The 27,373-nt window shown below is 39.6% G+C and overlaps 3 protein-coding genes across 4 annotated transcripts; 2 read left to right on the top strand and 1 right to left on the bottom strand.

Annotated features, from left to right (window-relative positions):
* Positions 1 to 3,410: 3,410 nt before the first annotated feature.
* LOC104934624 (terminal nucleotidyltransferase 5C) lies at positions 3,411 to 9,406 on the bottom strand. Of its 2 annotated transcripts, XM_019268747.2 has the most exons (3): positions 7,757 to 9,406; positions 6,745 to 6,764; positions 3,411 to 6,644 (listed from the first exon to the last, which is right to left on the bottom strand). In XM_019268747.2, the coding sequence occupies exons 1-3, from the start codon at positions 8,320 to 8,322 to the stop codon at positions 6,058 to 6,060; spliced, it is 1,173 nt and encodes a 390-aa protein (XP_019124292.2). In that variant the 5' UTR covers positions 8,323 to 9,406; the 3' UTR covers positions 3,411 to 6,057. The 2 variants fall into 2 exon arrangements, with proteins under 2 accessions (XP_019124292.2, XP_010748638.3); XM_010750336.3 differs by lacking the exon at positions 6,745 to 6,764 and having other exon boundaries at positions 3,411 to 6,617; positions 7,704 to 9,406.
* Positions 9,407 to 13,554: 4,148 nt separating this feature from the next.
* chmp1b (charged multivesicular body protein 1B) lies at positions 13,555 to 17,599 on the top strand. Its single transcript, XM_010756634.3, has 8 exons — positions 13,555 to 13,786; positions 14,766 to 14,863; positions 14,967 to 15,113; positions 15,216 to 15,284; positions 15,363 to 15,470; positions 15,555 to 15,598; positions 16,647 to 16,719; positions 16,841 to 17,599. The coding sequence occupies exons 1-8, from the start codon at positions 13,771 to 13,773 to the stop codon at positions 16,883 to 16,885; spliced, it is 600 nt and encodes a 199-aa protein (XP_010754936.1). The 5' UTR covers positions 13,555 to 13,770; the 3' UTR covers positions 16,886 to 17,599.
* A 3,241-nt stretch (positions 17,600 to 20,840) lies between these two features.
* On the top strand, positions 20,841 to 26,365 carry rraga (Ras-related GTP binding A). The gene is made up of 10 exons (XM_019268736.2): positions 20,841 to 20,989; positions 21,617 to 21,712; positions 22,847 to 22,946; positions 23,048 to 23,114; positions 23,212 to 23,434; positions 24,231 to 24,326; positions 24,411 to 24,533; positions 24,622 to 24,713; positions 25,602 to 25,717; positions 25,810 to 26,365. Exons 2-10 carry the CDS (start codon positions 21,686 to 21,688, stop codon positions 25,911 to 25,913), a joined length of 948 nt encoding a protein of 315 aa, XP_019124281.1. The 5' UTR covers positions 20,841 to 20,989; positions 21,617 to 21,685; the 3' UTR covers positions 25,914 to 26,365.
* Positions 26,366 to 27,373: the final 1,008 nt, after the last annotated feature.

The raw sequence follows: 27,373 nt of genomic DNA on the forward strand, positions 1-27,373 counted from the left end.
AAACTGCTAACATGAGTTTAAATACTTCAGGGATTTTTTTTTCTTTCTTTTTGTACATGTGTGTATATATAATATATATATATATCTATATATATATATGTTTTTTTGAGAATGCTTATGACTCTTTAAACTGATAGCTGGTGCTCACGTGACATGTTGCCAAGGAGTTTCCTTCCCTGGTCAACAGAGCTACTGTTCAACACAGACCCTCTCCAACTGGACTAACTCACCTCGGCCTTACTGCTCGCTGGAGGAGCCTTCAAGACACCGCACTGCTCTTCTTCTTCCTCCTCCTCGTCCTGCGTATTTCACATCCACTACTAAAACACTACCCTCCCCATTCCTTCTCCACCTCTCTCTCTTTTACTCTTGGTCACCAAAGAAGGAACGCGGAGATGCCAAAAAAAAAAAAAAAAAAAAAATGGTGCTCATATTTTCTTTCTCTCGTTTTGATTCTTTTTTTTTTTTTAAACAAAACTATCCGTGCTAGTGGTCACCAGTTCAGTCACGACCACAGCGAACAACAAAAAGTGCGTGCAGTATCACTTTAAAAGGTTACTGATGTCTTTCCTCACAACCACAAGCCTTAGTTTTCAGATTTCAGACAGATTTCGTGTGCGATCTGTGGTCAGGACGCCGAGCGTAATTTTGGGCACAAGCAATACGGAGGAGAGTCCAGCACCATGGTGATGTCCCAGCTCCTGCAGAAAACGTCCACGAAGCCTGTGAATGTTAAACGTGTCCCCCCACTCTTTGCTTCCCATTTTGGTGGTGTTGACTGTTTGGTTAGGATTGAGTGCTTCTTTCTTTCTTTCTTTCTTTCTTTCTTTCTTTTTTAAAGGGCAAAAGTGATTTTTCTTTTTTTTTTTTCTTGGGTATAAAAGCCACTGCATCCCGTTTCGTAAGTTAATAATAGCGTTGAGGAAAAAGGAAATATTTGCACATTTATCTACTCCACGTGGCAGCTGAGTAATAAAGATATTAGAAAAAGAGATATGAGATGAAAGTGCTCCTGATTTTTGTGTTAGAATGTTTAAACTGTGCCAACATACATTAATCTGTCTGTCTTTTTATGTTTCAAACTATCTACAAACTGATTTATCCTGGGTACATAAACTGCACACGACTACAATCAGAATCACTTTTTTTCTGCTTTGGTTTGTAGCGAGTGATTCCTGGCTGTGTGTGAAATCATAAAATCCTTTTAAAATCATTTTAACTTAATTTTAAAGCTCAACTGAGAAACCAGTTAAACGCTGGGTGCTCTAAATTAAATCCACACCTCCTCACCCTCTGTGCGAAAGAGAGAGAGAGGCCTTGGAGGTTGTTTTTGTTTTTTGGCTGAAGAGTTTGGTTAGTGTCAGGTTCTCAGAGGTAAAAACACACAAATCAGCATCTAGAGGTGCTCCGAGCGGCAGCATTAAATGGCATCTAGAAATGATTCTGGTTGAGCATTAAAGAAGGTAAAGATTCATATTTTGGGATCTTATTTTCATAAAGTTAGATGGCTCTTAGTCTCGCCTCGAAAGCATCAGATTAGTCGATGACAAATACAACATTAACATTCTACTGTAGGTGGAATATGTGACTGTCTTTTATACACGATGTTTTGATTGTATGTGTTTTGTTTTTTTTAAATAAAAAATTGGATTTCTCAACATGAATTTGTCGATCATGGTTCTTGGATTCTGTGTTAAAGCTTCCCCCGGTGTCCACAGCACTGCGACTGAGTCATCTGTGGTCTTTATGATCGTGCAGGGTCATAAACATGCAACCGAAGGCAAAGATCCACACGTTACACAACACCGGGACTGTCTTTATCGATTGTAATACACAGTCGTAAAACCCCTCGACTGTACTGTTTGCAAGTGCCTAACTGCATTAATGCACTAAAAGCTGAAGGGGGGTGAGTCAGACGAGGAAAAAACAAGGTTGAGGCTGTGACGTCCTCTGCCACACCTAGAAACTGCAGAGATGCTGGAGGATCATGGGAATTAAAAGGGATCAATGCATAGAGACATAAAGGTCACTTTAAAAGATGTTAAGGGGCTAATACTGGTGTTGAGAACAAATGAAGATTGATGATTACTCAAATCTCCAGTGCTGATCATATTAATCTAATATTAAAATGGCTGATTTAGGACAGCAGTGTGCACAGTTTCAGAGACTTTCTATGTGTATAAATGTATAAAACGATCAGTAACGTTGGTGTTTTCATCAACAATATTTCAAGTGTATAAAACACATTCTTATAGTATGCCCTGATTGAAGGAGGGACAGCAGGAGGGTGGGCGTGCAGGCTGACAAAGCATGTGGGCTTTGCAATGAGTGAAGCTGGAAAAGTGCAAATATTTGTTTTTAACTAAAACTCAGCTGGCTTTTACTGTTTATTACTTGCTTTGTTTTAGAAATCAATGCAATTAACCTAAAAACTAAACTGAGACCAAGTGTATTAAGACCGAAACAAGACCAGGACTTTGAGGGGTTGAGACAAAGGCAAAACCAAGACTACAGAGTATATATCTTAGTTAGAAGGCTAATATGTAACTAATATTAACTAAATCTCTTTGGTCGAGGCCGTCTCAGTGCTCATACTGTTGTGTACATACTGTCCAGATGTAAGTCTTTGGGGCTTCGATAGCCAAATTTTATATCAAAGCAATGACAGCTGTTAAACAGTAACAAACATTTTAGAAATACCGAAGTAAATCAAACAATGCACAAGTAATTTAATAATATTCCTATAGTCATAGTCACAGTCATAAAACAAAATCCTGGGTTCTCTTTTTCTGAGACCGAGACGAGACTCAAGAGTAAAAATGAGGTTGATTCCAAGACAAGACTTCCGTTTTGTCATGATAACGAGTTAATTTGATTTGTTTTCTCAAGTTATTTATGTCAATAAATAACATACATATGCTAGACAACAACATAATTAATTTGAGATATCAAAAACAAATTAAATTAGCTCGTTATAACAAGAAAACAGAGGAAATGGCCACTTAGGGCTTCCGTACAAGACCAAGACAGATAGTACAATGCTTGGCTCTGAAGTATAATTAATTAAAGAGTCTTGGCTCTGATTGAAAATAAGAGCTGCTTTTGTAATTAGATTTAGTATAAATAAAAATGTTTTTGAATGATATTAAACACTCAAATACATGAATACATAAATAATAATAACAGTTCATTCTTCATCATCTTAGGTCATGCATGTGTATAAAGAGATCATTCTAACACCATCAACAAACCAACATTTGATCAGCTAGATACAGTCTAGTAAAAACTTGATGCTGCTCAAAGTGACCCTGAAAATGTGAATATAATTTACAATTTCACTGAAAAAAGACATTTATACAAGTGAAATCACTCAGACCACCAATGGAAGACTCGAGACAAAGAGCTGGTTGTGTTATATTTATTACCACGATAACACAACAATCGCAGCAACGAGATATCATAACAGGAATATTTGAATTTCTCTACTGGTGACACATTTCCTTAACGATACACAACATACCTCAAAGTCTCAAGATAGGTACATCACTTTAAAGCTACAGAGGGCCACTACTGCACAGATGTCTTCGATATTTAGTCTGAGATTCACAAGCATGTCAGAAACACCTTTATTACTCGACAACAGCTATGTGCATTTACATTGTGCTTCAGTCTCACATGTCCTAACCTGTGCTTAAAACGTTTTTTTTTTGTAGAAATACTGAGTACATGTATTGTAGCTATGCATACACAATGAACACACATACACAGGGACAGAGTGCAATAACTGCTGGCTGCGTCGTCGACTGCTTGAATAATTTAAAAGTGCAGGAACATTTTTGCTCACAATGGCAGGCGAAAAAATCCCGACAGTACTGACATTCACTACATCCACCACAAGAAACAAACTGTCACCACGTTAATACACACAGCCTGCTGTTGGTAGATGGAGATGGGAAAAAAAACTTAACATGCTCTCTGCGTTTTCGGCTGTTCGCTCGAGATATAGCGTAATTTTCTGTCTAAATTCAAAATAGCTGAGGTTTTTTTTCATCATAGTGCCAGCAGGAGGAAGAAGAAAATCCTTGTGCTGGTTCTACGACGTTGGAGAGTTGAAGAGTATAGTTGATGAAATGGAGGGTGAATTCAGGGCCACAACTCCTGGCTTATAACTCCAAGCACTAAAGATGATTACAATGCAAAAGCACGACGAACGCTCTGTCACTGATCGGGATCAGAGCAGCTCTGGAGCTTGGTTTAATATTAGAGGGACTGTAGGAAAATTATCGGACTGAAGGATCGTATTGTAGTGAAGTTAATAGTTGCATAAAATTCTTTTACCATCATCTTCTTTATATGAATGATGGCGTCCGACAAGAACACATTTTCTTTGAGAGATCGTATGAGAGATTTCTGTACTTCTGTTTAGGTTGTTTTTATTGCTGGAAAGCAGTCATGTCTAGATGGTAAACCTAGATTTGTGAAACTTTTGTGTCGTTGCAGTGAGAAAAGTGGCAAAAAGCTGCTATTAGTGTCCTGGGTGATACCAAAAGTTAACATTGACTTATTTCTGGGGCAAATGGACTAGATTGTAGATCCAAGAAGATGTTTTAACTCTTATTAAAGTATTTATCCAAGGCAGGATCGAAGACCTTGCTATAGTTTGCAACGGGTTCGTTAGTGCTCCAGTTGTTGCAAGTTGTGGCTGCGTCAATACTGCCCAGAAGAAATACTTGGAGCTTCCCAAAAGCCAGTCAGAACTGAAGAAGCCTCTCGGATGAGAGGTGAAACGTCTTTACGGATCTACAACCAAGTCTAGTGGCCCCATATTTAACCCTTGTTGAAGAAAGATGACCTGGACGACTGAGAAACTTCACAGACAAACACTGACTGAATTTAACCTGAACTTTGTTTTGTTTTCTTAAACCTAATCAAGTAGTTTTGTTGCTTTAACCTCAACAAACCCTAAACTACAAAAATCATCATCAGCTTTTGGCTTCGTCCACTTCCGACGTCCTAAAGGCTTTGTCACAACAATTTGTCGCTTTGTAGTCTTGTTTTTCTCCTCATAAGACTGCAGATCAAAATATTTCCACATCAGCTCCTGGTATATCTGCAATCACAGAGCGAAACTCTACTTTGCTGAATCAAGTGAGCATGTGCAAGGGTTTGCAAATCTAGGGTTACTATCGAGACACAACTCTGGAAAAGAGAGCTGATCACACCGCACAGTCCTGATGACACAGATTAGTTTTAGAGTGTTAAATTCTTAGACAACAAACCCAACATGTTAATTTCATTTTTAGAGAAATACTTGATATGTTTTCAGGGCCTTCAGTGTCCGTGACAATCCGAAAAATTTTCTTACAGTCCCTAATGGAACTGAAGCTAGCATCTTGTTTCTACCTTTGAAATTAGGTGTTAACATCCACAAATACAGAACTTACAACATCATGGAAATACCACAGCAACTGTTGTCTAATGTATGCCCTCCTATGTCTATACAGTGAATACACAGGTATAACCACGTGCTGAAATTTACTCCACAAGAGACTGATGATTCACAAAACAGTTATACAAGGGTTTTTAACCTCTCAGAAAAGGTACGGACTTATCATTACTTAACCAAATTAAGATGTTTCATAGATTATGTTAGTTTAAATCTTCTAGTCATAGAGAATTATCACATTACAACATTCTCCTCAACAGGGAAGGGTGACCAGCCAAAGCTGAGCTGAAAAACAGCCTCAAACAAAGTCCCTCCACTTCAATGAAATCCTCTCTACGAGCTCACTGAAAAGTGGGCTCTCGGCGTTTTCTTTCCTTTTCAAAAGCGTTCGTCTCAGAAAAGGGGGTGACATGCTTTGCCTCCAGACCACCCTTCAGTTCTGACCTTTCGTCGTCTTTCATGTCATAAGCAGGAGGGATTTCAAAGCGTTACAACAACACTGCGCCCCCGTGGTTGCCTGTTGTTGCTTAAAACTTCCATTTCTGCCTCTGCGTGCAGAGCATCATGCTGAAAGAAGCCTTACATGCCTCCCTGTGGGCATGTCACTGTAGCTACACCAGGCCTGTTTGCATGTGGACATGTAGCGGGTACGGGTGGTAGACAAGTTGAGGCTGGGCCTGGGTGATGAAGTAGCTGCTGTAAATGGGCTCTGTCATGTACGGAGCCGGCTGATAGAAACAGGTGACGTTGGCTGTGTTGGGGATGGCGTTCTGCTCGCCCAGCACCCTCAGCGCCAGGACGGTGATCATATTGAGCGTCTGTCTCCTTTCGTGTCCCATCAAACACACCGTGCTCTCATCTATGATGCGCCGCAGGGTCATCAGGTAGTCGTACTTGCTGGCCTCCTCGTTGCCAATGAAATGGCACTGCAAGTAGGCCTCGATCTTCCTCTGCTGCTCACTTACGTCAGGGAAGTCGATGAAGAAGCGGGAGCACATGTATCGCTCCAACGACTTGATCTCGGTCTCGCTGGCTGGTCTGAAGTTCCTCACCAGCAGGTCGCTGTATTTCAGCAGCCCCCCACCTCTGATCTCCTCTGGGTTGCGGGTGGCAATGAGGCGATTGCGGAGGTGGTCCATCGCTTGCTCAAAGTCTCCATACATGCACTCTGCTTCGACGGTGATGGTGGGCTTCTCTGCTGCTCCGGCCCAAGAACTTGCCCCACAGTTTTTCGGGACAGTGCCGACCAGCTCAGGCATTTGCTCCCTGATCTGAGGCTGCATGGCTACATGTGCTGCACATGTGTTGCTTTGAGCATCTGAATCAGGAGGCTTTTTTGAGTGTTTTGGCTTTACACTTTGTTCTACAGTTTCTTTCGAGCCAGTCCCATCTCGAGGTGTACTGGCTGCACTGTATGTGGGAACCGTAGGGGTGTCTAAGACCTCCGGATTGGAGGCTGGAACATTTGGGCAATGAACTTGAGCAGCGTCCTGTAAAGGAGACTTTGGCTGAAGTGGTTTGGGTATTTCTATGGGTGGAAACAGCTGTGTCGTAAGATCTGACAGATCATTGAGTAAAGACCATTTCTCAGGCTTGCTGATCAACTTCCGTGACATCTTTCTTTGTAGTTTTGGTGATGGGCAATAATCTGGTACGATGTCCTGTGATGTGCTGCAGGTTTTCTTAGCTGGAGGTGGGAAGGAAAATTCAAGATGTGAATCTTGAAGGCTGGATGTGTTTTCAGTCATGCAGATTACAGAGTCTCAATGTTCTTTCTCCTGCGGTGCTGACTTTTCTGTATGCGTTACAGATGCTGGCTGGCTTGAAGCTTGTGACCCAGATAGCTCGTCGTGACTCTGTAGCTTTAAACATGCGTGCGTCATCAGAGGATCCCTGACAACATCTGTAAATAAAGTTTTAGGGGATGAAACTAAAGGATAATCACTGTGAAACTGTCCTTTCTCTTCACTGTTTTCTTCACACAGCTCAAACACAATGTCCTCCTCTGAATGAACATCCTCTATGTCATCCACTTTCTCTTCCTCCTGCTGTATGTTAATGCTCTCAGGTTTTAACACCTCCTGTGTCTCGTGCTTTATATCTACATGCTCAGCCTCTGCATGTGGAAGTTCTTCCTCAAGCGCAGAAACTGCTTGATCCTGACGTGGAATCTCTCTGCTGGCTTCCACGTCCCGAGAATTGCTCGATTGCTCTTGCTCTTTGTTTTTATCTTCATTGTCTCTTTTAGACAAATTACCAGCATTCAAAGGCAACATTCCTCCTTGTTTCCTTTCAGTCTCCCAGTAAGACTCCAGCATTCGATCTAATATTATCTGGAAGGAATCCACGCTGAACTCAAACTGTCTTCGAAGGGAACTAACAAACCTGAGCCCCACGGTTTTAGCTCTGTTGTTCGACAGTGAGATGAGGCTCCATCGGTCGTGCTCGTTGAAAACTTTCACCATCTTTTGCACGTACGCCTCCTTCATTGTCAGGCAGGTGATCTTGCGTCTGTTAACTCCACAAGGGAGGAGGTCTCGTAGACTTCCCAGCACCACCTCCTTAATCACCTGGAGGTCCTCCTGCCTGGGAAGCTCCACTCCAAAAATGATGTCCAAGTCTCTATAACCGAGGCCATTATCCCTCACCAGGACGTGGCTAGCAGTCGCACCATTAAGTCGTATATCTTTCACCTGGATGTCTCGTTCGACCAGCCGATCCTTCACCACACGAATGATGTCTTTTGCTCTCACCTGCAGTGTTGGGAAATTCCCTCGTCCGTGGATGGGGATCACCTCTGTCAAGACCTTGTCCAGAGCTTGGACTTGCTCAAGGGTCAAGTTGTGGAACCTCTTCTCTGTTTGAAGCTCCATCATCCTGTGAAACAGAGGTCTGACATATGTATCACAACATGGCTATAGTGGCTAATGAAAAATTAAAACGATACAGAATAAATGCAGTTTGTTCTTCACATAATCCACTAGCCTTGCCTACAATATTTCTCCATTGTTTGCTTGCTTTAAAGTGTAAGCCTACAAGAAAACTCCAAGGTACTCTCTTTTATTCAGCTAAAAGAATATTCTCCACCTAATTCAGAACAGCAGTGTAAAACTAACCCTCCCACAATGCATTATCATCGGTTCAATACATTCCTGTTGTCACCAGCTTGTTGGTCACACAAGATAAAGCTTCAGTTGTCGTCACGTTGAAATTCCTCCATGATAATGTGCCTGTGTGCTGGATACAGGTGACTCACCTGTCTGTCATTCACTGGCTGTCAGCTGCACAGACAATCTGGTAGGTAGATCTATAAGAGACAGGCTGGACTTGTCTGTTTCTATTGAAGCTGCGTGTATAAACTCTAAACCACTGAAGAAGGAGTGCTGAATCTACGCCTGTCTCATCAAACAAAGCGAATAATGCTGTGGTCGTGTACTAGACTGCCACTGAACAGCAAGAATATGATTAACGATGCACTTATTCCTGCTGTTATGATGTGAAAACATTGTGTTGGTACGAGGGGAAAAATCTATGTCATCATTAATGAACGCCGACTGACTCACTGCTGAGGCTTTTTTAGATTTTAAGCTGACTGCTGGCAGGTTTTGAAGGACCTTCATCTTTTCAGATACCTTTATGAAAACATTATGTGAAGTTAAAGCTCCTGAATGCAATAAAATATACTGAACTTGTTGAAGAGTGCTTTTAATACTCTGCCATCTGATTTTTACATTTCTAAAAATTTAACTTAGATAATTCTCACTAGATTTAAGTGATAAACATACTTGTGTGCGTGTACATTTAAAGGACCAGTGTGTAGGATTTAGTAGTGGTCTAGTTGCTGATTGCAACCCCTTTACCTCAACCTCTAACTACAGCAGTAGTATAGTATAAAACATGGACATAGCATATTATATTCAACATATTAGGACATATTACATACATATTACGACATAACATATTATATTAAATTTCTGCAGCATTTTGTCATAACAGAATCCCTGAAAACACTCTAGACCTTTAAGTGTATATGTAGCTCTCGTATCTACAGGAAAATTTAGTTTATTACATATTTTGGACTATGTACACCCAGGCTGTTTCATTTTCTGCTCCCCCATCATACTAATACTATGCCAAATGTAACCAAAATCATGCCAGTTGTGTATGAATTTGAATGTTTAACTGACTATGGATAGGGACTTTTGCTTTTTGGGGACACTGTAGTTTCTCGGTTACACTGGGGTGAGGCAGGGGTTTGCAATCAGCAACTACACCACTAAGACACTAAATCCTACACTGGTCCTTTAAACAAAATGTTGGTTAAATGTCCCATGTATTAATCAGAGTTTAAAATTGATATTGTTCTATTCTAATAGTTGTACTATTCAATTTGAGCTTTTTTTTTTTTTAGATTTAGGATACAGATTTTTTTTTTATTTTTTACTTGCATTTAAAAACATTTTTACTATTGGATTGTCTAAAGGTCATATGCTGATCATGGAAACAATCTTTAAAAACAGTGGTAAGAAAGGGATGTAAGACTTGTTGTGCATTACAGATGATTCCTATAACATCTTCATGATATACTTAAGCAAAATGCTGGTTAAATGTCATGTCACATGCTGATATATTTCTATTTTAATAGTTATACTATTTTATTTGTGCATTTTTATGGATGCACAGGTTGAATACGGATAAAAAGGTTGCATTCTAATGAATTAAACTCAACATAGAGCAATTAAAGCTTAAAAAACATGTTATACGGTGAGTAAGGTTGGCTTGAGATGGAAAAGTATCATTTAAAAATAGCAGTAAGACTGTGAAAATGTGAAGAACTTTCATGTCATCAGCTCTATAGTGTGCTTTAAGTATCACTTTATTATTATTATTACTATAATTATACTGACTTGTTTTGTATTAAAGGTTATTCCTATAACATCCCCATGATATACTTAAGGAAATGCTAGTTAAATGTTCAATTATTTAATGTATTTTATAATAAAAGCAATATAGAGTAATGTAAATACTTAAAGAGCCACATCAGTGATCATTTGCATTGTTTTTAAGCTGCCCTGCTTCATGTGATGTGCTGTAAACTTAATCATCTGTTGACTGCACACCCCCCATTTTACCATTTTACCATTTTACATCCCTCATCCTGGAGCACTTAGCGGTCATGGGGGTAAAAAACAAAAAAAAACAAAAACAAAACACAGTTCGTGGCAATAACTCGGGGCACCATGAGGGTAAAGGATGGACCACAGCAGCCTCTAGTGAATCTCAGGGGTTACATCAGCTCGGTCCTGCAGCAGCAGGGCTGCTCTCCTGCCACTTGGCTTCTTTATAGATAAGACTATATGAGTCATACAGCCCCTGAATGAAGCATCACTCGTTGGCTCTACTGGATTCAGTCCCTGTGCGCACAAACGACGCAAAATGCACCACTTATGGTGCGTTTAGGGTCGTGAAATGCATATAATACAATGTCAACAAGCGTGGGGAATAGATTAAAGCACATTACAGACTATAATACTCAGCCTATAGATTGTCGTGATCTGGATGATACATGTTACACAGGGCCACTTTTAAACCATGCATCAACTAAACTAAAATCACCACTTAGTTCAAATCAGTATTTATATAATTAGAGTATAAGTTGACAGAGAAAAACAACAACAGTAACTGCGTTTTTTTTTTTTTTTTTTTATCAGAATGAGACATTTTTTTGTGTAAAAACTCACCTTGTTTGTGGACAAATTAAAATGTAAAGTAAAGCCAGAGCAGCAAAACACAAGAAAGAAAAAAAAGAAAAGAAAAATACAACAAAAATAAAACACACAGTGAGATATCCAACAGGTTTTATCCGACCCCGCTGGAGAGGTTGATGCTCAACTTAACACGGACAGTTTCCTCTCAGCACAGGAGCACTGTTTCCATGGCAATCAGGCGTCACGAAATTTACGGTAAATCACGACGCTCTCTCTCTCTCTCTCTCTCTCTCCCTCTTAACTACCAAGTGACAGCCAGCCACTCAAGTTTGGGTTTCAAACACGGTCATCTATCTCAGCGACAAGCCTCTGAACAGTTTGATAAACTTTTATTGGTTGGGAGCACAAACAACACATAAACCCGATTTGTCAGCCCCGATGTGAACGAACTAATAAGGCAGCGGGCGGGCGGCGTGCCACCGCACTGCCGAGCTGTTGTTGCGGGGTGAACATCACATCAGACGGGGGGGGAGTGAGTCATCCTCTCTCCTCTCTCGCCGTGATCCAACACCGTAAATCTAATCATTAATCAAACCGGGATTCACCGTCACCACCACCACTACTACTACTACCCGCGTTTACACTTTTAACATCGACCGTTGGTTCCCTAACTTTAAATGTAACGGCCGAATTTAACCGTTAAAAGTGACGGTTAGTGTTAACGGTTAGTTTCTCTCTCTCTCTTTCTCTCTCTCTTTCTTTTCATTCACGTTAGTGATGTGTCGGACGTGAACGAGTCGGTTCAAAGAGCCGGCTCTTTTAAGTGAACCAATGGAGCGTTTGGACGCATTTTATCAAGCTTAAATATCTTTAGCATTTATCTTAACCTTTTGTAATTATGGTATGTATTATATGTTAATTGTATGTATTAACCTGTACAGCAATTTGGTCAACCTCAGTTGTTTTTTAATGTGCTTTATACATAAAGTTTGAGTTGAGTTGAGTTGAAAAACCACCAAGGCAGAATGCAGCACTTCCTTTTTTTTTTTTTTTTTTTGGAATTTTCTATCCTTAGGTTACACATCGTCATGTTTGGGCCTTGAGGTCCTCAGCAGTATTAGTTGTTTGGCTTTGGTTGAGAACAGTAGGTGTCTATCTAAACACTGTGGTGGCCAGGGTCAAAGAGATCTATTGCTGCCTTCCTGGACATAATAGATAGCTTGCCGTTGACATTCCAATCTGTGTAAACAGACATCTGTGTCTCCAGACTAGATATTTGCTGACAATAACACCTCCGTGAATAAAAACATTCTCTTTGACTAATTCTGGGCATATAGTATTTGTGGTGTTCAGCGCCGGTCCTGGCCACATTTGCGCCCTGGGCGAACACCCCCCCCCCCCCCCCGAGGCGAACATTTTCTCGTGCGCCCTCATGTCCGTGCGCCCCTGGATGCGCCGTGCCTTCTGTGGATGGCACCTTCTCAGCAAGCAAGGCAGGGCGCCTGCAGTTAGGGGGCGCCAATGTGCCGATTGCAGCGATATGATACAAAAGTTTTTTTTTTTTTTTTTTTTTTTTTCCCCAAGCGCTCGTGGCGCCCCCCACGAAATGGCGCCCCGGGCGGCTGCCCTGTCCGCCCGTACCTAAAACCGCTACTGGTGGTGTTATCTTGGGGTTTAAAGTCGATCCACCAGGATGAGTTGGGTAGAATGTGAGACTGACTCAGGCACTTCTGATGAAGTATGAGAGTGTCTCTAATTCTCCTTGGCCAAGCATCAATAATAATAATAATACAATAATAATAATACAGCATAAGACATCAGAGGCAGCTGAACACTTTCTTCCTTCATGACCTCACCATTGACCTTTGACTTCAGCAATTTCTCTACAACAGTCATATAGAGCAGGATTCACAAAAAACCTTCACAGACACATAAAAACTGTGCCTCCAACAGTCAATAGCTGTCCTTTAAAAAAAAAAAAACTATACTTTTTATAGGTGTTTCTATCTGCTTCGTGTAGAGCGGAGTGGTTCTACAAGTAAGTTAGTGCATTCTTTGAGCAGTTTCAGAGAGTCACAAGGGTCTGTAAACGCAATGAAAACAATTGGCTAGTATTGAACTACAAGACGCAAAACAGTCGCAAGCCTTTGATTAGAGTTATGTAAAGCTTTTGATGGGATAGTTAGTTCCTAGAGATGTAGTGACAACAGCTGTGCAGAGGGGGCCCAATTTGATTTTTTTTTGTCATGGGGCCCAAAATTGGCGCCCCTGGGTATAAGTGGTAAGATGAAGAGCCGACTCTTCTTGGTGAGCTGAGTCAAATGATCCGACTCCCTAAAAAGAACCGAACGTCCCATCACTAATTCACATTCTGAGAAGAGGCGGGAGGAGCTCGTGCGTAGGGTGCGTGACGTCGTACGGGAATACCGCCACCACGTGACGGGTGACGTCGATCATATTTTGGTGAAGACACCAGGAAGTGAAGGCGAAGACCGAAACCCGACAAAAAAGGTTGAAGTTTTACTGAAGTTTTACCGCGTTTGACGCCGATTTTGTGCGTGCCGTGCGTGAGGACTTGTCCGAGAGCTTGTTGGACTGTCGAAATATCGCGTGAAGATGCCGAACATGGAAAGTATCCTTTAAAAAAAACAGCCGTGAGAGAGAGAGAGAGAGAGAGAGAGGGAGTGCTTTGTAACGTCAATATGAAGCTTTACCAGCGAATAGCGAGACGGGGAGGGTGAGATTTATGTTATATGTGTTTAAAACGCTGATAATTAGGTGATATATTCAACAAAGACACACCTGTTCATCTATCAAACAACCTGAATATCACCTAATTAATGCCAGGCGTCATAAAATGGCAGAGAAGTGGGCAGGAGGCCTTGGCAACTTCATTGCTAATGGCTGGGAATTTCCCTTGTTGTCCAAGTAACATGCAGAATAAGTTAAATAACTGATGTTTGATCCTGTTTTTATCAGGTGATTTTGTTTTCAATGTTATAAAGGTAAGGTTACCTTCCCTTAAACATACACAAATGAACAGCACAGCTCTAAAAATAGAAGTTACACAACCTGCATGTGTCACTGTATGTCCACTTAGAGTAAAGTCCAGCTGTGGTTATTGTGTTAATTGGAAATAGCAGACTAAATGTCACGTATTTCATATTTTTACACCCGTTAAGGTAACAAAATAGGGCCCCAGATGACTCCAGGTTAAATATGTGGTGATTATTTGTTTAATAATTAAGTAAATCTGAGTGTCACAGTTAATTTTCGCCTCCAGGAAGAAGAAACACACATTATAGTCGTGGTCAAATGTATTTCTGACAGTTATTTACAGGATTTGAGGCATCAAGTTTGTATGTGCAGGTTAACACGGGGTCAAAAATACAATGAAATGTGTTGACAAGAGCACTGATTGTGTAACAGCATTACACATAAAGGATAAAATAGCTAAAGAAGTAAAAATACAATGGCATAAAATGTATATCTAGCTGCTGTTACCTCCTTGTAAGGCTTTCAGAGTTTCCAGAGTTTTCCCCAGCAATAAAATGAGTCATCCGAGGTTGTTTTTGTTTGCACTTTGTTCTTCTTTAACCTCCATATTACAGAAAATCTCTTCAATTTAAAGTTCGCCGCCAAAGAACTCCAAAGAAATTCAAAGAAATGTGACAAAGAAGAAAAAGCAGAGAAGGTTAAAGTCAAGAAAGTAAGTCGCATCTCCGAAGGCGTCAAGAGAGAACATTATGAGAGCCAACAGGCCAGAAAAAGAAGATCTGTATTAAACCACTTTGTTTTTATGTCGTCTCCAGGCCATCCAGAAGGGAAACATGGAAGTGGCGAGGATCCACGCAGAGAACGCCATCAGACAGAAGAACCAGTCTGTGAACTTCTTGAGGATGAGCGCTCGGGTGGATGCAGTGGCAGCGAGGGTCCAAACTGCAGTTACGATGAACCAGGTACGTCGCTGTGTGCTGCTGCAGGCCGAGAGTAATATCAGAATATCAGCTACAGCTTGTTTGTTGTCGTTTCCTTGTTCATAATGGAGTTTTCTTTCTCAGGTCACAAAATCTATGGCTGGAGTGGTGAAAGGCATGGACTCGACTCTGAAGAGTATGAATCTGGAAAAGGTCGGTGTCATTTACACATCCACTCAAAAGTAATTCAGTCATCCTGATATTTGGTAACAAATTCCTCTTGTTCTTCAGATTTCAGCTCTCATGGACAAATTTGAACACCAGTTTGAGACTCTGGATGTTCAGACAGCCCATATGGAAGACACCATGAGCAGCACAACAACACTCACGACACCACAGGTACGTTTCTGTGCTCCACTCTTGTGTTCTTTCCTTGATAGTGTGTTTGAAAGACATTCACCGTGAATCTAATGTGTGTTTCAGAATCAAGTGGACTCGTTGCTGCATGAAATGGCCGACGAAGCAGGGTAACCTTTTCAATTGTTGCATTCTGATCATAAAGGCATAAACTGAAGCCTAAATATTCGCTGTTATTGAAAATAATTTGATAGACATTAATTTGTTTTAGATCAGTGTTTCTCAAACTTTTCACACCACGTACCACCTCATAAAATATTAGGTTTTCCAAGTTCCACCAGATGTCAAGATACAGTAACGTAGGCCAACCCTATTCAGCTGCAGAGGCCGGTTTATCCCACTGACAGTATAAAGAATGGACAGCATAAGCGTGATGTCACCCTTAGGTTTCTGAAGAGCAGTTTTGGACCTCAAAATCTGTGGCTCTGGCTGCCACCTTGTTGGCTGTCATGCCTCTTCTGCCTCCTGGTTAATCTAAAAATAGGCAAAGACATGGATCAATGGCAGAACTGGAGCAGGCTGAATGACTCTTGGGTGAAATTGGCTGTAGAGACCAAAATAGTTTTTTGCACCAGGCTGTAAACATGTTTATTCCTGCTGTGAAGTTGGACATTTTAACATGGGGGCTTACGGAGATTGACTCGTTCTGTATCCAGCCTCAAGTGGACATTTGAAGAACTGCAGTTTTTGGCACCACTGCATTGGCTTCACTTCACAGCCACGGAGGTGGCTGCTTGGTTTATTCCTAATGAGATTATTTACAGTTGACTGTTGTTGAATCCTGAACAGAACCGGTTTCAAAAACTAGATCTAATTTGTTTGAAAACGGGAACTACTGATCTGCACTTCTCTTCCTATTCCCAGAGTTTTTGAGCCATGTTCATTTTACCTCTGCAAGCTTCGTGCATAAACAAAAAAACAGAAACACAAAACTTATTTTAAACGACATTCCTGCATCTCATAGTTGATTTTCATTGGAAATTTTGCAGTATTTTGACATTACAATGTGTTTTTTAATTAACTTATTTAAAAAATTCCTCTATATACCACTAGAGGGAGGTACCATAGTTTGAGAGCCAGTGTTTTACTATAAAGTAAGAAAATAAACTGTTTTTTCATCTAAAAGTTTGTAAATGTTGGTGTGTGCATTGTATTTAGGTTGGACCTGAACATGGAGCTCCCTCAAGGTCAGACAGGATCAGTGGGAACCAGCGTGGCTTCTGCAGAACAGGTACACATGCACAGATTAACTCACATACAAAACCCTGACATAAACCAGATTGCCTTACAGTAGTAGTCTGAGTCACTAATGCCATCTTTGCTCTCTCTCTCTCTCTCTCTCTTGTCTAAAGGATGAACTCTCTCAAAGGCTCGCCAAACTCAGAGATCAAATCTAAAGGACCACTGCAGTGGACTGACACCATAATCCGGATCTTTAGAACACGCCTACACTACCTGAATATTACTCCCAAACACCTTATATTTACATCAAGTCTTTTCATCTCTTTATGCTTCACACGTCTCTGTGGAGGAGGAGCTACTGTATCACTGTTTTTTTTCACGGATAATGGCCCCTGTTGGTTCCCAGTTTATAAAAATAACCTTTGGATACCTTTATGTAAACTAACAGAGATGCTGGTTGTGGAAGATTTATGTATTTCTCAAATATACATATTTACCAATGAGAGAGAGAAACGTTATTGTTTAATATGTATCCTTCAGAACTTCATACATCTTTAAAAAAATGTATCGTGTTGCAGTTACTACTCTGTATTTATAGGCTGATTTTGTATACTCAAGGTGAATGCGCGTCAGATTTTGGGGTATAGAATTCAGCTTTTGGTTCGTACTTGCATGATTGCAGGAAACTTGATATGCATTTTGTCTTCTTTGTATCAGAGCGTGAAAGACTCTCCTCATTAATGTTGAGTTGACTTCTTGTGTTGATTTGTTGTATTTTACTTCTGGCGGATATTTGGAGAAGATACCAGAGATTCATCTTGTGTGTTTGTCTCAGTTCATCGTCATTACTTTCACTGATTATATGGGAAGGGGTTACAGTGTGGAGATTACATACAGTAAGTAAATAATAAAATTTTATAATACTTTTATTTCTTTGCCTTTTCAATAATTTATCATTTTCAAGTCATTACATATAAATCTTTTATTTTGAAAATGAACTACAAACAAAATCACTGTTTATTGTGTGTTTATTATTGTGTTTAAGTGCTCTTATGTTGAAATAGAAGAACAACCACACAAAGGGCTTACAGACATGCAAATGTAGAGAGATATGTGCAACTGCTGAACTGCCCCTTACAACTGTCACTGTGAACAGGAGATGATGAATCTCATCAACACTGTGTAAGAACCAATATCTAGACAAAATAAATGCCACTGATGAATATCCTCTGAAAAAGCAAAAAGAATAATGAGACTGAAGTTCATCCAAGAGCATAAAAAAATGCCAAAAGGTTCTGCGTTTGAATTCTTGTCTGACTGCACAGTCCTGCTCACTGAGCTGGTGCCATCCTGTTTATTTAATTTCTTATTTTTGTGTCTGTCATCCCAAAACTATTTGCTATAGCAGTGGATCCCATCACTAAAACTGTGGTGATGCCATTTAAGGGTAGAATCTCCTCTTTCTCCTCGTCCCTTTTGAATGACTCCATAGTAGAAAAAATGTGTTTTTATATTAAGAACAGAAGGGGCAGATCGCTCTTTTAGAGAAACATGATGAACAGTTTAAATATAATTATTACTGCGGAAGAATTGTCTCAACTATCAGGTGGAAAAAGTTTTGTATATAGTAAGATATTTGATCAACCTCACTCTTTTGTGTTTATGCCGTTACTTTTTGGAAAAAAAAAGTATTTGTTGTAATGTTTTAATTTTTCGTTACTTTACAAAAAAAAAAGTAAAGTAATAATCCACTTAAAAGTTTAATATTCTATAAAAAACACCAAACATTTACTCTAATAATCAATCAATGAAGTATAATTAACCTTCTTTGTTTACTCCTTAACCCATCACATCTCTATTGTTTGTTATTGGAACTATGCAATAATAAAAAACAAACATTATACAAACAATCACAAGTGAAACAGAAAAAAGATCTGACCTCCATAATCATGACTGATCAATCCCATCTAGTGGCCATCATGCTGAACTGCAACACTACATTATACTCTTATAGCAGCATTTGGAATAACTGTGAGGTTGTATTTATTTTGTTTTTACGTTAGAAATTAGGATTTATACTGGGGTTCAGATGTTTTAACTCATATAATGTGTGTGTTTCCTGTTTTTTGCATGTCTTATGCACTTCCCTTATTTGGACTGTGTTTTGCTGAGGATGGCAGGGAGAGATAATTGTAAATCAGTAGTTCAAGGACAGGAGAGATAAGGACGTGAGAAACAGGCCTGGGAAGTGTCATTTTGATACATAATGTTCATTGCTGAGCAGACTCATCAGTGAGGGAGGTGTCTGAGACAGTCCATTTTTTAAAAAATGTATAAGAACCAACTGTTAGAGCTCCTCAGGGAGCCTTTTCTCTGTAACCCCTCTTGTGTGTTGCACTGTTAAACGCTCCTTCTTCTACAAGAATAATAAATTCAACTTAAACTTTGAAACTTTAATCCAGTCTTCCTTATTCAAGGGTTTTTCTTTAAAAATTCCCGTAACAAGTGCTATAGTGGTGCATTCTATTCAGAGTGCAAAGGATGCATGATCACATTTGATTCATTAACTTGAGCTCTAGAATTAATTTTGTCATTCTCTCATGATAACACATTTGTTATTTGAATCAGAATTAAGTTTATTGCCAAGTGGGTTTGCACTTAGAAGGAATTTGACTTGGTGTAGTTGGCGGAGAACAAACATTAAGTAAAAAAATATTTAAAAATCTAGGAAGATTAAAAAAAAGTATTAAAATAGAAACAATATAAATATATATACAATATCTTCTAAAACGAAGGAGCTGTAGTGCAAGCTAATGTGCAAGTATGTGACAGGTAATAAGAGAGTGAGAGTTCACACTAAATTCCATATTTACAGTATATTTATACTGATAATTCTGTTTATACTGTGCCATATTGCCATACTGATACTGTTAGACTGTGTCTGTTTATATTGTTCATTCTGTTCATACCGCCATATTTGCCATATTTATACTATTTATATCTTCCAGACCTGCCACTGACTTTTCTTGGATGTCTTTTAGCTTGTATATATATTTTTATTTTTACATCTTTTACTTATATTTTATATTTCATGTTTATTGCTGTTTGCACCGGGATAAGAGGGAAAAGCTATTTCAATTCTCTGTATGTCCTGCACATAAGGCAGCATTGATAATAAAGTTGACTTGAACTTGAAACTAGAACTATACAAATAAATTGGATTTGATTTGAATGTGACGCAGAAGGTCTAAAGATGCTACGTTAATATTTGGATATAATGACTTAAATAACTCGAGATCTCTAAATAACAAAATTAAATGAACTCATTATCAGGAGAAAATTATTTGAATTGAAAACTGAGATCCTCGAGTCAGCTGCTACTGGTCGCCCAAAAACACACCTTTTCTCCCTGGCTTTTAACCAAGTATAAGTATCTTAGCATTTATCTTAATCTTTTGTAATTATGGTATTATATGTATTATATGTCTATTATATGTATTAACCTACGGAAGGCCTAAATACGGAAGCCCTAAAGAGTCATACATACATACATTTTATTCCACCTGTTTTCCCGTGATAACGAGATAATTAATTCGAGATCTCGGGAAAACAAAACAATAGTCTAGTGTATTAAATCATTTCAGGAAACATCATTTAGTGTAGCAATGTCAGAGGAGCAGGAGTCACCTTTAGTGTATTTTGTATTTGTTCTTGTTTTGTCTCAAAACTCAAAACATTTCAAACAATTACTGAGTTTGAAATACAGATAGTCAGTTTTGATTTTTAGGGTATTTATGACGACATCAGGCTCGGTTAGATTGCACTTCCGATATCACAGGAAAACGGGTGGAATAAAATGTATGTATGTATGACCCTTTAGGGCTTCCATATTAACCTGTACAGCACTTTGGTCAACCTCAGCTGTTTTTAAATGTGCTTTATAAATAAAGTTTGAGTTGAGTTGTTATCACCTCTTGGGTCTTCCATAGATTTTGTTGTTTACATGTTGTTTCAGGTTAATGTGACCTTAAAGTTAAACCAGCTCACGTTAACAGGCACACTGTGAGAAAAGCTGAATTATTATTGAGCTGTGTCACATTTTTGGATCAATCCCAAAATAAAGAAAATATCTAAGTGCGTCTCACGCGACAACAACACGGACCCGATCATGTGACTCTCTGTCGTAAACAGGAAGCAGCTGATCTTGACTTCACTGCCTGCTTCTTCACCAAGTAATGTACACAGCTGTACTCTTCGAACAAAACAAAACAAAACTGTAGTCTGACTCTGAGTTTAAGTTACTGCTTTGACCTGTCGGGGTGAGTCGGCGGCACGCTGCTTGATTTTAACCCAGCTGGCTAGCCTCTTAGCTCGGCTAGGCTAGCTGGCTTTAATCTGGACTGCCTGTCGTGCTAAGCTAATGCTAACCTAGCTGTTTATCCGGAACAGAGAAAACGAGTTAAAGTAAAGTTTGTAAACTTATTTCACATCCTTTTATATATCTAATAAGCTCAGCACGTGTTTGACTCTGTTTGTTATGTAAGAGTTTGAACGTGTCCCGTGTGGTTGTGTCCGTGTTTAAGAAGTGACAGCTGGGTGGTATTTATATTAAATTAGATTAAATATACCTTATTCATCCCACCATGGGGAAATTTACTTGTTACAGCAGCAGAGGAAAGTGTAGCATACACTACAGAATTAGAAAAAAAGTAGAAAAGGCAAAAAGAAAACACAATAAACAGACAAATATCTATAACCTACAACAATAAATACGAAAAACAACCAACCTTCAAAACTAAGTACCGAGGATAAAAAGTGGCATGATGTATAAAAAGAGTATTGTAATGTAAAGTGACCATAGTGTAAGAAATATTGCAAAGTAAAGTGACCATGATACAAATAATAAATATTATTGCAAGAGTATAATATTTGTGTTTGTGTTGCAGCTGAAGGAGAAGAAGAAGAGGAGCTAAAGTCATCGCAGAAATACTCCACATCGTGTCTGCTGAGGGGGGATGTCAAGCACAGCCATGAAGAAGAAGGTAAACACTCACACAGCAGCATTAACTTCAGCGTTATGCTTCATGTTGAGGTGTTCGTGCTTTAATTTCGTACTATCACCTTTAAAATGATGCTAAAAGTTGGCGTAATAACATTAAAAACACATTTTGATATGCAGTGTGTTCAGTATGTTAGATTTGTCCCATAATAAAACATAAATAAGATTTAATGATCCCACACTGGGGGAAACTCACTTGTCACAGCAGCTTGTGTACACAACATGGATATGAAATTACTTATAAATAGGAAATGTGTAGAAAAATCTATAATATACCCTATACCAGGGTTTTTAACCCCCAATTTTTGTCATAATAATTGACAATGTTCACCAAAATAGTGGTGAAGGAGTCAAACTGGATGAAGATGAACAGCTCGTGGCATTTAAAAGCCAGTTATGCTTGAACTTTTTTATCAAGCATAAACACATATAGGCCAAAAAACCCAGTATATAAATAGGTTAGTACACATATAGGCCAAAAAACCCAGTATATAAATAGGTTAGTGAGGTGAAATAAAAGCTGAATAAAGTAAATATAAAAGTTATTATAGGCCAGGCTTAAAAATGTGACCCTGTTCTGTTTGTCTTTCGTCCAAGGGGTCCTTGGGCTGAAAAAAGTTGAAGACCCCCGCTCTATACTGATAGAACAAATAAAATAAAAGTTATATACTCTATAAAAACCTTTCAAGTATAAGGATTTGCATTTTGGGTCATTTGTATCATGCACACATATTTCTATATATATATAACAGTAAATATAATTAACACAGGAAAAAGTAAATGAGTGCTGCATGAAGTCATGCTGGTGTTGGAATGAAGGAGCTGTTGTAGTTCTCCTTCTTACATGGTGGGAGTAGCAGTCTGTTTCTGAAGGAGCTGGTTAAAGCCTCCACAGTTTGATGCAGGAGGTGAGAGGAGTTGGACCTCCTGACCAATCTGTTGAGTCTTTTTCTGTCCCTCTCTGAAGTAAAAGTTGAATTACATTTAAAAAAAGAAGAGATTTTATGAGCATTTCTCTCTTAAAACTGATGAGAATATTTCCTCTGGTCCTGACTGTAGAGGAGAGGATAGATGAGCTTTTAACTTCACTGCTGGTCTGATCTGTTTGTGCTTTCAGGTATTACTGATGGGAAAAAGTGGGTCTGGAAAGACCAGTATGAGATCAATCATCTTTGCCAACTACATAGCTCGAGACACACGCCGCCTTGGAGCTACAAGTAAGATCACTTCAAAGGAAGGCGCTACGTGAAGATAGATTTTTGATGCTGGACATTAATCTCACTTCTAAAAAATACTCTTCATCCTCTGTTTAATGTAGTTGACGTGGAGCACTCCCATGTTCGGTTTCTGGGCAATCTGGTTCTAAACCTGTGGGACTGTGGAGGGTAAAGTACATTTGTTCATAGTCTTTGAATCAACTTCGACATTCCAGCTCGAGTCTTTCTCCTAACTTGAACCCTCTGCTCTTCCTTTACCCATCAGTCAGGACACATTCATGGAGAACTACTTCACCAGCCAGAGGGACAACATTTTCAGAAATGTAGAGGTTCTTATTTATGTATTCGACGTCGAGAGCCGGGAGCTAGAGAAAGACATGCACTACTACCAGTCGTGTCTGGAGGCCATCCTGCAGAATTCCCCCGATGCTAAAGTGTTCTGCCTCGTTCACAAAATGGATCTGGTGCAGGAAGACCAGAGAGATTTGGTAAGGTTAACTAGTCTTCCTTTCTTGAGTGCACATAAACATGAGAAGATATTTTGACAGCCATGTTCAGAGGGTCACCAGAAACTGTGCTACTCTCTTTTCTTTCTTTCTCTTTATGGTAAAACGTAAAGTAAAATTACCAACGTGCACAGCTCAGTGCACAGCGATCACAGCATGTGATCCAAACATTTCCAATAACTCCACAGCATTGTAAAGTCCAAAAGTCAAAATATATTGAAAAAAGATTAATGTAATCATTTCCAGACAAGGTTTTATCTAAATAGATATTCAGCTTCAGTCCAGATTAGTCAACTTTTAGTCCTTCAAAACTGTTTGATCTCGGACGTGCTGCACATAAGGGAGGTACACACCTGTATGAACGAGGCGAGTCTAACAGTTCCTTAAATTCCAGAATATTCATCAAAGAAAGTTGAAAGTTGTTCAGATGTATTACTTTATTAAAATTGTTCTTATTTATTTTTATTAACATGTTATAAATATTTTAAGGCTGTGACAATGTGGAGATGGCAGAGTAATATTTTTAGAGATGAGTCACGTCTGTCTCATGCTGTCATGCTGATGTGAGCACTTTCTTAATGTCTAGTTGACTTATCTGATTGCATAGTCGTGTCTACCTGTTGTGTAATATATTATTTATGGCTGCTTACATCTACACATCTGCATTAGGTTGATATTTTAACAGCAACAGCATGCTTCATTTTTTTAAGGAACCTTTCTCTATTTGTGTGATCATTTGTTAGCGATGGACTGAAATCTGTCTTCACTGTGTTGACAGATCTTTAAGGAGCGTGAAGAAGATCTGAAGAGACTCTCCAGACCTCTGGCTTGCACGTGCTTCAGGACATCAATCTGGGACGAAACCCTGTATAAGGTCGAGACCTTTGACTGGTTGTGTGTTCGAGATGTTGAGTAACAAAGTTGACACTGTAAAGAAACCTTTAAAATATGTTTGCAGGCCTGGTCTAGCATAGTGTACCAGCTCATCCCAAACGTCCAGCAGCTGGAGACAAACCTGAGGAATTTTGCGCAGATCATAGAGGCAGATGAAGTTCTTCTGTTTGAGCGAGCCACCTTCCTGGTGAGAGAAACCATTTCCTCTTGGCACGGCAGCGTGTGCGTGACTGATAATCTGGATGTAGTAGTTAAAGTTTATTTTTGTTTTGCAGGTGATCTCCCATTATCAGTGCAAAGAGCAACGTGACGCTCACCGGTTTGAGAAGATCAGTAACATTATCAAACAGTTCAAACTCAGCTGTAGGTGAGTTCACTGTGCGGAAACCAACTTCACTCCACATATCATCAAAATGATAACTTTATATAGCACCTTTTAAAAAAAAAAAAAAAAAAAAAAAAAAAAAAAAAAAAGAAGAAGAGAGAGTTTATGTCAAAACAAAGACAAAATTAAGATTTGAGAACACAATCAGGGGAAGACGAAGAAAGATGTGTGATGTGCTACAAGTAACATATCACTGTAATCCCCAATACGGTTGGTTACCTTGAGGAGGGAAGTTTCTGTTCTGTAAAACTCCAAAACCTGACTGAAACTAAGATGTTGTGACCAAGTGGCAACTTCCATGGCTGTGAAGTGAAGCCAATGTGGAACAAAAACAGCTGCAGTTCCTCAAACTGCCTGGCTGATTACAGAACAAGTCAGTCTCCATAAGACCCCACGTTAAAATGTCCAACTTCACGACATAGGCTTAAAGTTACTCACAATTAACAGTGTGGCTGCTTTGACTGACAGGTCGGTGCCATTACAGATGCCTTTTTTGAGCACCCAGGCATCATTCAGCCTACCTTAGGTTCACCCATGATCCACGTCATTTTTAAATTAAACGTGAGGTGGCAGAGGCAGGACTGCCAAGACAGCGGCGGCAAGAGCCGCCACACTCTGAGCTTCATAATGGCTCTTCAGAAACCTGTGGGTCACATCACAGAACTAGGAAGGAAGGAGTATATGTATTATATTTCTTTGTAACTGCTAAAAGTAATGTATTACTGTAACCACCAACACTATTGGGTACAATTGAGAGGGTGGTTTCTGTTCTGTAGGAAGCATAAAAGCTCAAATTTGGGTTGAAGTTTGATTTCTTTTAAAATTTAACCTGCTGATTTTTTTAATGTTTCTGATTATTTTTTATTCCAGTAAACTCGCGGCCTCTTTCCAAAGCATGGAAGTGAGAAACTCCAACTTTGCAGCCTTCATTGACGTCTTCACCTCCAACACATACGTCATGGTCATCATGTCCGACCCCTCCATTCGTAAGTAGTGAAGATGACGCTCTTCTACATCTCTAAAAAAACAAAAAACAAAATCAGCATAATAAAAGTCCACATCTCTTGTTTTTTTCCAGCGTCTGCAGCCACTCTCATCAACATCCGTAATGCTAGGAAACACTTTGAGAAGTTGGAGCGGGTGGACGGACCCAAGCACAGCCTGCACATGCGAATGCGCTAACCAACCAAGTGCGTTTGTCTCATCGGATACTCTTCAGCCAATCAGTCCACAGACCGCAGACGACCTGTTGCGGTCTTCCAGCTCCGATACACATGAGCAGCTCTGCGCTGTTTCCTCTATATCTTCACATTCAATCACAGTTATTACGGGAGAAATCATATTTTCTTTTCCTCTACAGTGATCATCTTGAGCGGCGATACGCTCTGTTGAAATATTTGCCCTAAGTCGACACAGTAAAGTTAAAAATGAATGGGTTCGTTTACTATGAAGGAAGGGAGGGAGGGAGGGGTGGGCTGTCTTTGCTGTCACTTTGTCTTATACAGTAGATTCATTTACTCCATGCAGTGAATCCCAGTGATCGGGGTTAGCAGCAGATACTGTTTGATTTTCAAATGCAGTTTGTAAGCTGTTACACTTTGAAAGTACGAACAATATAGTTATATTCAGAAAAATGTCATTTGTAATGTCTTTTTTTTTAATGCTTCGACAACGCACACCACTTCATCAACATTGACAAAAATATTTATGACACGTGTTACGAACAGATTCATTCATGTTCCTGGAAAAAAAATAACAGGCGGTTCTTGGTATTCACTGCAGCCTCTCTGAACATAAAGCCTCCTGACACTGCACCAGTTGTCCCGGACACGACATATGGTGGCAAATGTTTGATGTGGTAGGGGGGGTTGCACCTGTTAGGCAAGTTGCATGGACAGCAGCGTATGTTTGAAGAACAACACAATCAGTTCATTTCAGGGACAAACAGCTGAGTTTTAGTTTCATTTGTTAGTATCTGAATGAGTTTTTCTTTTTAATCTAAAACATTGATGATTAGGTGAGAATTTTTAAAGGTTATAAACCTCTTAAGCTCTTATTTATTTCAAAAACTGGTTTAATCAGATTTGATTGACTGACCACTGACAGTATAAAGAGTGGACGGCTTATGTATGATGTCAAAATCTGTGGCTTTGGCAGCCACCGTGTTGGCTGTTCTGCCTCTTCTGCCTCCCGCCTTATCTACAAATAGGCAAAGATGTGAATCAACGGCAGACCTGAGGTGGGCTGAATGGTAAATGGCCAATGGTAAATGGTTGCCATGCAAGGTGTCAACTGCTCATGATGGCACAGGAGAAATTGAGAGCAATTTGGAGTTCAGTATCTTGGACACTTCAGCATGCAGACTGGACGAGCCGGTGATCGAATTGTCGCTCCACCTCCTACCACCCAAGACGCCTGGGTGCTCAAACAAGCCACGCTGTTAATTATGCATAACTTTAAGCCTTAATATGATTTAAACAGGTGAGTTATATAAAAATTCACCCTCAGTACAGTTGTCATGAACGAGAAAATTAGCTATAGAGACCAAAACTGTTCTTTGCACCAGGCTGTAAACATGTTTATTTCTGCTGTGAAGTTGGACATTTGAACATGGGGGCTTATAGAGACTGACTCATTTCTTA

This window comes from Larimichthys crocea, chromosome XXII (assembly GCF_000972845.2).
Source record: "Larimichthys crocea isolate SSNF chromosome XXII, L_crocea_2.0, whole genome shotgun sequence".
Lineage (NCBI taxonomy): Eukaryota > Metazoa > Chordata > Actinopteri > Sciaenidae > Larimichthys > Larimichthys crocea.